The 10,019-nt window shown below is 43.8% G+C and overlaps 1 protein-coding gene across 1 annotated transcript; it reads left to right on the forward strand.

Moving 5' to 3' along the window:
• The first annotated feature begins 565 nt into the window (after nt 1–565).
• Nucleotides 566–1,720, forward strand: LOC147114043 (heterogeneous nuclear ribonucleoprotein A1-like). Its single transcript, XM_085995582.1, has one exon. It carries the CDS (start codon nt 613–615, stop codon nt 1,582–1,584), a length of 972 nt encoding a protein of 323 aa, XP_085851708.1. The 5' UTR covers nt 566–612; the 3' UTR covers nt 1,585–1,720.
• Nucleotides 1,721–10,019: the final 8,299 nt, after the last annotated feature.

Consider the following 10,019-nt stretch of genomic DNA (forward strand, 5'->3'; position numbering starts at 1 on the left):
TAACTAATATGGCAGGTGGCGCATTTCTGGCGCGGAATGAGCACGTGCACAATGCCCACCATATTGAATCTGTAGGCACCCATTTTATGCCTGTAAAATGGGCGCAGTGCCATCCAATTTCAAAGCTAATGTGCTTTTTTTATGCATGGCCCTTTAAGCTGCTGCAGGAAGACATGATGGTTTCCTGCCGCCAAAGAAGTCCTGAGCTCCCAATGAGAGGCAGTCACGACACCGGGAGGCTGCACACAATATGCAAATTAAGCAGGCCCCATAAATTTGGTCAGGGTCAGTGCCAGTGCAATCTGCTACAAAGGTAGGGATTTGCTATTATCGTACTGTACTGCATTGCAAGCAAGCACTACTAAATGTTGCAATTTGAGGCAATCACTCCAAAGCAACTATCTGCCGTTAATATTTCTGCTGAGGACAATGGAACAGACAGGCTGATGAACTGCAGCACAGAATGGGGCTGAGTTACCTAGCAGCCAGAAACTGGCCAATCAGGAGGACGCGGCCAAGGCGAGGCCACGCCCGCCACGCAGCCGCTTTATAAAGCGCTCATTAGGCAAGCAGTCAGTCTCCTGCAGTGTGTAGTGAAAGCCGTTGTGCAACATGGCGAGGGAACAGCTCTGTAAGCTATTTGTTGGCGGGCTCAGCTTTGAAACGGTGGAAGGCAACCTAAGAAACCATTTTGAGCAATGGGGGAAACTCACTGACTGTGTTGTAGTACAAGATACAATCACCAGGCGCCCTCGAGGCTTTGGGTTTGTCACATACTCTTCGCCGAGCGAGGCGGATGCTGCAATGGCTGCTAGGCCTCATGTCTTAGATGGCCGCACGGTGGATCTGAAGCGGGCTGTGCCGAGGGAAGACTCAAACAAACCTGGCTTCAACATGAAGGTAAAGAAGATCTTTGTTGGCGGTATAAAAGATAATCTTGATGAGAATGATTTACAAAGCTACTTCTCAGACTATGGCATGATTGAAAAAGTAGATGTGATCTGTGACCGAGAGACTGGCAAGAAAAGAGGCTTTGCCTTTGTGTACTTCGATGACCATGATTCTGTTGATAAAGCGGTTATACAGAAGTACCACATGATTAATGGCTACCGGTGTGAAGTCAAGAAAGGTTTGTCGAAGGAAGAAATGCAGAGCGGAAGTAGACCTCGCGGTCGAGCTGGCAACTTTACCCAAAGAAACGGCCGGAGTGATGGCAATTTTGGAAATTCAGCCGGGTATGGTGCCCAAGGCGGCGGAGGCGGCTACTACAGCGATAGAGGAAATCGAGGCGACGTCTATGGTGGTTATGGTGATGGTGGAAATCCTCGACGTGACCGTTCCTTTTCAGGAGGAAGTTATGGTGATCAAATTGGGAGCTATAGAGGAGGAGGAGGCGGAGGATACGATCGTGGAAATTTCCAGGATGCCTATGATAACTTTGGGAGCTATTCCCCTGAGCAGTCCCACTATGGCCCCATGAGAGGAGGGGGCGGTATGGATAAATATGGTGCTGGACCCTACAGGGGAGATTATGGTGTTAGCAATAGAAGCAGAAGCAGAGATTTTGGAGGATATGCCTTTTAGTTCTTTGGGGGGGTGGGGTGATGGTTTAAAAAAAAAAGGGGCAGCAAAGCTACAAAATGTATTCAAGTAATGCACACCAAGAAAACTGCATACTTTTTGTTTTAACTTTTTTTCATAATAAACTACATTGAATTTATCTCCTTTTTTGTCTGTAGTGTCTCTTTCTGGGTGGACTACCTGAAGATGCTGAGGGTTTTAACCCTGTGATGTCTATAGCAGTTTACTTGCAACTTTGCTTCCTGTTCATTCTACGAATTATGAAATCTATAACTTGTTCCCAGACACATTTAGAATGCATGCAGTTCTTGTTAATTTTCAGCCTTTTTTTAATTGCAGATTTTTTTTTTTGTTTGGGAGAATGAGTGTTGCAGTGGATCCATTGACCTTGTTAAATTCTCCTTCCTTTTCCCTTGTCTCAAGTAATTGAATTGGGGCTTTTCTGCTGCTGATATTTAATTTGAGGTTCTGAGATCCACTTCATGTTCTTCAGGACTTTTTTAAAATTGAGGACTTGTAACAAAACTCTTCACTTTTTTTTTATATTTAAAAAAAAAAAAAAAATAATAATTTAATACTTGATTGGTAGCTGCTATGTGTTCCTGTCCTTGGATGATTTTTAAGGGGGTGGAAAGAACAAACATAGACCATTCGGGCCTTTGAGTCTGCTCTGCTGTTCAGTAAGATCATGGCTGATGATGTACCTCATTTCCACCTTCCTGCACTAGCTCCATAGCCTTTGATTCCAGAAAGGGCTTTTTTTTTTTGGTAAGTCCTGAGCTTTGTTTTGTGTGGCCTGAACCCATTGAAGTTTCTGCTTGAAATATAACATTTAAATACAAGTTCCCAAGCACAATCTCTTGTGCTCCAAAGGCACCAGGCAGTCACTTCAGGATTGTGGTTATTAATTCTGCCTGTGATTGGATTGTCTTTTATCTGCTGCTGAAAATAGTGGTCTTTCAATTCACACTTGTATGCTCGCAGCCAGATTCTCTTCCTGCACCCTGACCCAACCTGTCAGAATCCCTCCTAGGCACCACTTGCAACTTTATTGATTCTATCTTTTGAATTTGGGAAACTGACACTGCACATCAAATGTGATTATATGTAAGATCCAGTACTTAAACATAGACACACTTTTTTAAATCTCTTGAAACTTCCATTTTCAAAACTGAGCAGCCTAATCTTGCATTGCAGATAACTAGAAAGATGCTCTGTGGGAATATACGTCTTGAAGGTAGTACGAAACGCCGTTGCCTATCCAATCTATCTGCTCCTGAAAGCAGGGACTCGTGCTGCTAAATCTTGGGAGGGAGGAAGGACTGCTGGCAGCTTACTGCCAACTCGACCAAGAGGCTACTTCATGCAAGTAGCTTAAGCAGTGTCGGTGGGCAATTCTTTTGAAAGAGTGTAAGCACATAACCGTTGAGCCTGGATTTTTTTTTTTTTTTTTAATCCTCCACATGCCTGCTCCAGTAAGGGTATTTCTGCTCCCCCTGGGGGCCTCAGGCGTTGAAGCCAATCAATCATATCCACCTCACCCTGGCATTAGTTCACATTGACCAAATTTGGTCCAACTCCTAGCCCTTCCTTGGTTGTCTGCATATGCACTACAGAATGCAATCTCCCTTTAAGCCATACTAAGTGTACTCATGTTCACACCTACATAACCATAACATGTCTGGATGAAAATAGGGGTGTGGGTGGAAGTTGAGATGAGAATATTGTGCAAAGGTAAAGAATCCATCCTGTAATGGAAGTACTGATTCCACAGCAGAAGGTTGGGAATTGGCAAAAGGCCTTGCTGCAGCCTCCACTCTCTTGCTCCTGCATCATTAACAATTGTTTTCCAAATTATTCAGGATATTTGGCTTCAAAAAAATTGGGGTAAACCAGGTGTTGCAAAATTTGAAAAATACACGGATTAGATGGACACGTGGAATGTGGAAAGGAAGAAAAGACAATCTTAGAAATGCATAGGTAGCTGGTCCCTCAAAAGAGGAACAACGTAGACCTTTTGTCTCAATCTGGGAACATTGGCCTGGATTTTGCGGTGGTAATTAAACTCCGTGTTCGCCGTCATTACTCTGAAACTCACAGCAACTTCAGGATTTAGTGGATACGCAGAAACTCAGAAATCCAGAAGTTGCGGTCAGCCATTCTGCACCTCTCGCGCTGTGCTGTTGAATTCGGACATTGAAGTTTACATAGAAAGCAATGGACAGGCAAATTTGGGCTAATTTCCCACTTCTAACTAACTAATTGCTAGAAAATTTTAGGGCTTGTGTGAGTAGGTGCAAGGAGCCTGTTTGACATTTGCAAATACTTGATGAGAGAATGATTGATTTATCCCGGAAGGAGATTCTTGCATGGAATAAACCAACCTGAAATGGCTGCAAATCACAGGTATCAGATTTTTTACAATTTTAATTTAACATTTGACTTTAAAATTTTGATAACTTTTAAAAAGCATAAATTTTTTTGACATCCATCTGACAAAGAAAATTGTTCACTTTAATAATGACTTACAAATTTTGTTCATGTACTGCAACTGCTTGGAGGAAGCCTGTGAGAAACATGCCTTTTCCACATGTGGCCCCATGTTGTATGCTTTGTGCGTAACAAGAGTCTGATGCAGGGAACAGAAGTCTGGTACCATGCCTGTAGGCTGATCAGGAGGAGCTTTTTCCCATCCGAGTGTATAGGGAGAGGCTGTCTTTCGAGATGTGTCTGAGGAGTTGTGTGTGAGGTAGCTGCCTCTTTACTGAAGTGTAATAGGCTGCCTCTGATATGTTAAAGGAGGATCTTTAGCCACGTTCTAAGTCCTGCACTGCCTTGTTAGAGGCCATGAAGGTAACCACAGCTCTCAAATTTTATGCATGTGGGTAATTTCTGTCAGGCACCAGTGACATATGCAACATCACCCAGAGTACTGAAAGGGCATGCATTCACAAGTCACATGCCATGTTCTGTAGGGCTTCTGAGTTCATCAACTTTGACCTGTTCCCCAGCACAGCAAAGGGAGAAGCCCATCACGTTCCATAGAATCGCTGGCTTTCCCAAAGTGCTTGGGGCTGTCTGGAACCAGTATCGCATTGAAGGCACCGAATGATGGACATAAACAGGAAGGGGTTCCATTCATTAAATGTGATGATGCTCAACTGTGGATCCTGAATGTCAATACAGATCAGTGATGTGCTCATGACACCCTTCGTCTTCTGGCACTCAGACTTGCATAACTCCCTCCGATGGCGTCCAGGATCTGGATGGATATTGGGCGACAAGGGCTATCTGCTGAAACAGTGGCTGGTGGTGCCCTACCCCAGGACTGATAGTGAAGCACAGGAAAGATAACAACTGTGCCAAGTGATGGAGAGGGCAATGAGGTGGTGAAATCACATTTCTGGTGCCTGAACAGGTCAGGGGGGGACTTTGCAGTACTCACCCGTGACAGTAGCGAGGATTGCAGTGGTCTATTGCACAACTTTGTCCTGCGGGAAGGACTGACCCTTAACCCACCAGCCGAGATTCCAGTGGAAATGGATGACTTGGAAATCCCAACATGGATGTCTCTGGGGCTATGCTTCCTGGGTCACCTGAGGAAGCCATGGCTACAGTGGGCAGAGCGGCTAGAGCAGAGCTGGTGGCTCATAGTGGTGAGTGGCAAGATGCTTCCTCCCTCCCCCAGGAGTGAAAGTGAACTATTGTAGCAGGTCTGGCATATCTCGCTTCCTCCCACTGGCCCTGCGTCATCAGCTTGGCGGCTGCCTGTAAGAGGGCAGTCGTGTGTCTTGCACAGAGCCAGAGGGGCCAAGGGATGGTGAGGTTTGTCGCGGTCAGGCCCACCCAACCCCACATCAGCACCCTGAAGGTACAACATGGGGGACAGGAGTGACGACGCCACTTCTGCCCTCAATCGGGGCACACCTTCTTCCAATGGATGCCGCCTCACTTAACCCTTCCTCCGCCTCGTACCATGCCAACTGGCTCTGCAACCCCTGCCTCCAGGCCCTGTGCATGTCCACATCCTCTGCAGCCGCCGACTCACCGCCATCTGGACCCCCTGCGTCCAAAGACAGCTCTCCACCTCATTGAGGAGAGTGTTGACGTCGTCTTCACTGAAGTTGTGACCAATGCTCCCTTTAACTTTTTGGGGTGTGCGGCCCATTCAAAATACCGCGCATGTGTGGTTTTTCCTATTTAAAAGCCGGTGAGCTGGATACACAGGAGCTACAGAGCGCTCCATGGCCACGCAGCCTAAAAGAAACGTTGGTTGTGACACCTTCCTGCTAAATTTGTTTTTCTAAGTACACAGCTTTTTAAAAAGTTAATTGCTTTGCAAACCTTTTATTAAAAAAAAAACTTCATTTTTTTCTTTGCTCCGCTTTTTACGAACTGTCCATTTTACTTTGCCATTTTATTAAGTTTTAAAATTTTCTCTGCAGTTACAATTAAGTTTTTTAAAAAGATTATTTAAAAACTACTTTCCTCTTTTTAGTCCAAAATGATTTTGTGGATGTGTCGTCACATTGAGGGCGTGTCTTGTATTGATGCCCATGTGATGTGACATTCGCAATCGTGTTAACCGATGCTGCTCAGATCCGTGGGAGTCAACATTGTGCACAAATCTCTGCATTTTCACCAGAATCAAACCAGGTTTGTGGGAATTTCTTGAGGTTCGTGGTGAGCGCCGTCGCTTCAGGCTGACTGCAAATTATGGACCATTATGTTCTTTAGTTCCATGTGCTCGAGGTCAACACACATTAGGTAAGTACATAACTACTGAACCAGTTCTCCAGGCAGTGAGGTTGTATGTTTTGTGAAGCAACAATAAAGTTAGTGTAGATGAGAGGCTATGGAGTTTTGTGAATCGACATTACAGGAAGTGAACTGAAGCAAAAGCAAGTTTATAAGAAAAGTTGGACAAAGCGCACTTAAACTGAAGGTAGGTGAATGGTTTCATTAGTGCTATTCCCTCAATTTATGTTAAGAATTCAAATAGTTTAATGCAGGACTTGCACTTTAGTTGAAATAAAGACTTGTATTTTTATATCTCCTTATCATGGCTTTTGTGCTTCAGTTAAGTTCAAAGTGCAGTGATGCAGCAGCCATTTTGTATGCAATAAGACTGCACAAACATGAATGACCTCTTGACTTTGTTTTGGTTGAAAGAGGAATGTTGGCCAAGATAACTACTGCTTGCATTTATACAGCACCTTTTTAACTTTGGGTCCAATGAAAAGAGAGGGGGGTAATACTGCAAGACACTTAAAAGGCATGGATGCAGAGTATTGGGAAGGGTGATCAAAATCTTGGTCAGAGATGGTTTCTAAGGAGGGAATTCCAGAATATGGAACCTAGATTCCTGAAGTCACCACTGCCAATGATGGGGTGAGGAGAGGGGTGCACAAGAGGCTGGAGTCTCATTCAAGTAGTGGCATGGGCTCTTTATCTCGTACCTATCCCAGTGGAATGAGCCGACCGGCCCCCTCTAACATCTCATCCAAAGGACAAGTTTGGTCAATTTGGATATTCATTCAGGATTATGGTTTTTCTAACTTTCTAGTAACTTGAAACACTCAATATTCAAATTTAGGAAAAAAAAATATATATATATAGTGCCTTTCGCGACAACTAGACATCTCAAAGCACTTTACAGCCAATGAAGTCTTTTTGGCGTGTAGTCACTGTTGTAATGTGGAAAAAGCCAGCAGCCGATTTGCACACAGCAAGCTTCCACAAACAGCAATGTGGTGATAACCAGAATTTTTTATGTTGATTTGAGGGATTAAATATTGGCCAGGACACTGGGGATAACGCCCCTGCTCTTCAAATTAGTGCCATGGGATCTTTTACGTCCACCTGAGAGGGCAGATGGGACCTCGTTTTAACGTCTCATCTGAAACACTGCACCTCTGGCAGTGCAGCACTCCCTCAGTACTGCACTGAAGTGTCAGCCTAGATTTATGTGCTCAAGTCCTTGGAGTGGGACTTGTGCCTTTGAGTCAGAAGGTTGTGGGTTCGTGTGCCACAGCTGACACTATATAAATTGATGGTAAGTTGTACTTGTGACTTTCTGATTGAGAGGTTCCTAGCAATCACTGTTTATTTTTGTATTCAATCACCTTGGACCATGAATTGATATCTAGTCTGTAGATTGTGGGAGGAAAGGGCATCAACTAACCAAGTTGTTTATCTGGTCTAGTTCGCTATTGTTTTCAATTTGAATGAGTGGTATGCTGCAATGTGGTCCTTCACGTTTCCTCTGTTTTCCAATATAGAAAAAATATTACTAAGATGTTTTCCATGAGTGATGACTATGAACTGCATAGATGAAGATTTTGTATTTAAGTTTCTTTCTAAATGTCTTTACTGCTATACAAGACTGCAGTTTTTTTTTTTTTAAAACACGTGTCGAATTAATGCTTTTCAGTTGGTTAATAAATTATGTTTCATGCTTTCCTCTTCTAGGTCCCTAACTGCACACTCCTCCCATGTAGCTCCAGAGCAGGAGTGGACTATTTTGGGTCACATGCTTCTCAACACCTGCCATCATTGCTGCTGTCTGCCAGGCTGATAGAAGATGAGCTTCTGCAGGGATGAGACTGCTCTTGCTGCTGCTCATGCCATTTAGGAGTACCACATAGAATTCTGCTACCAATTAACTCTTGTAGTGCTGAAACGACCAAGCTATCGCTTCTTCCTGCTCCACCATAGAAAGTTGGTGGGAGGGAAGTATGTGCTTCAAATTGCATATGATTCAAAGAAACTATCGGAGATTCTGGAATATATTCAGATGTAATTTGGCCAGACACCTGAAAAGGAATAGATCTGACTGAAGATATCCAACTAGTTCAATTGGTTTGATTGATAGTGAAGAAGAATAAGGCAGGCAAAGACAAAAGTGCAGCTAAGAGCCCAGCAAAGGAGAGCAAAAAAAGCAAATCTGTTGGGTGCTGAAGCAGCAGTAATCGAAGTAAGTCATGGAACTGCTCGGCACAAGCTTGAAGTTAGTCCAGACAAAGCCACGGTGAAAAGGAGTCCGACAGCGGCAGGAAACCAGCAACTGTCATTGTCAAGGGGTTTGATTTGTCAATTTCTACCGTTAACTATAACCAAGGAAGTCTGTTGTAAGGATGCATCACCTATCCAGAGGGGATCTTGGCACACTGTTATCAAGGACCTAAATGCTATTTTAAAACCTTGGGCAGAAGATTCATTTGGTGGGCAGCTAGGTTATGGTCTGTCAAAATGCTCCCAGCAGTATGCCGAACAGCCAAGGACTGTGACACTGGATATTAAAGGTATCCGCATTGAAGTTCCTTTTGGAAGAGACGAAGGCTGACCTTTTAAGCAGAAAAGTAGTGTGCTTTGGCTCAACAGAATAGTGAACCATAAAACCAGCCTACTCAAGATTGATCAGAGTAATCTGAACAGACTTAAACTGAAGCTGTTTTCATTGTCCACTGCAAGTGGAGGAGGTGTACATTCCAGCTGTGGCAACTTTAATGTTTCAAATGCTAGTGATTTAGCCGTAGAGTGCAATAACAGCACAAAATGTGTCTGATTATGGAGTGGGTTACACAGCATCCCAAAGAGCTCTCGGCCAAAGTATTATGTCAGCTGTGCCAACAGTGATGGACCACACCCAGCAAGTGCACAAAGCTGCTGCTTTCAAGGTAGTCGCAAACATCCATAGGACAAATCTAGCCTGTAAGAAGCATGAAAACCAGCTTGTGCAAAGGGTGGCTGCATCAAATACTTTTTGATTGTAGTATCTTGTGAAAGTACTTGGACAAGCAGCATCAATAGTGACAAAGGGGCTGGAAGCCAATTGAAATCTTCAACCAGTCTCGTCAATCTAAACTAGGAGCTGCTCACTTTCCTTGAGGGTGCTATCGAGCGTTCTGGTGACTGAAGTGTATACTAGCACTCATCAAGCAAAGCCTTGTGTTGCTAGTGATCCCTCCTAGATCACTAATGTCTGCAACAAATCAGCTGCATGAAAACTTAAGTCCTGCCTATGTCACCTATGAGAATAAACACATTACATATTGAACATTCAAGGCAGCTAGAACAATAATTATTGTCCTCATTGTCTCATTTACTGAGACATATTTCCAGCAAAAGCTGATCCAACCTACTGAACGACAGCATTATTGGATCAGTCAGGAAATGAGGCGGAGCAGTTTCCTGAAGTAGTGTGAAATTGACATATCTAGTATTACCTATGGATTGGAGAAAGTAGCAGCTAAATTTTACCTGAATTAATGAGCACCATTAAGTTTTTTGCTTATCTATTGCCCATCGGGGACTTTTCCACCTTTTGGGACCTACTCGGGAGAACACTCCAATATTAAACAACACGCTGATCCTGGGGGAATTAAATGCAAAACACTGGGGCTGCCAGTCTATTAACACTACAGGTAAAGAGCTAC

Source organism: Somniosus microcephalus, chromosome 8 (genome assembly GCF_052327205.1).
Source record: "Somniosus microcephalus isolate GS21.2 chromosome 8, FLI_Smic_1.0, whole genome shotgun sequence".
Classification (NCBI taxonomy): Eukaryota; Metazoa; Chordata; class Chondrichthyes; order Squaliformes; family Somniosidae; genus Somniosus; species Somniosus microcephalus.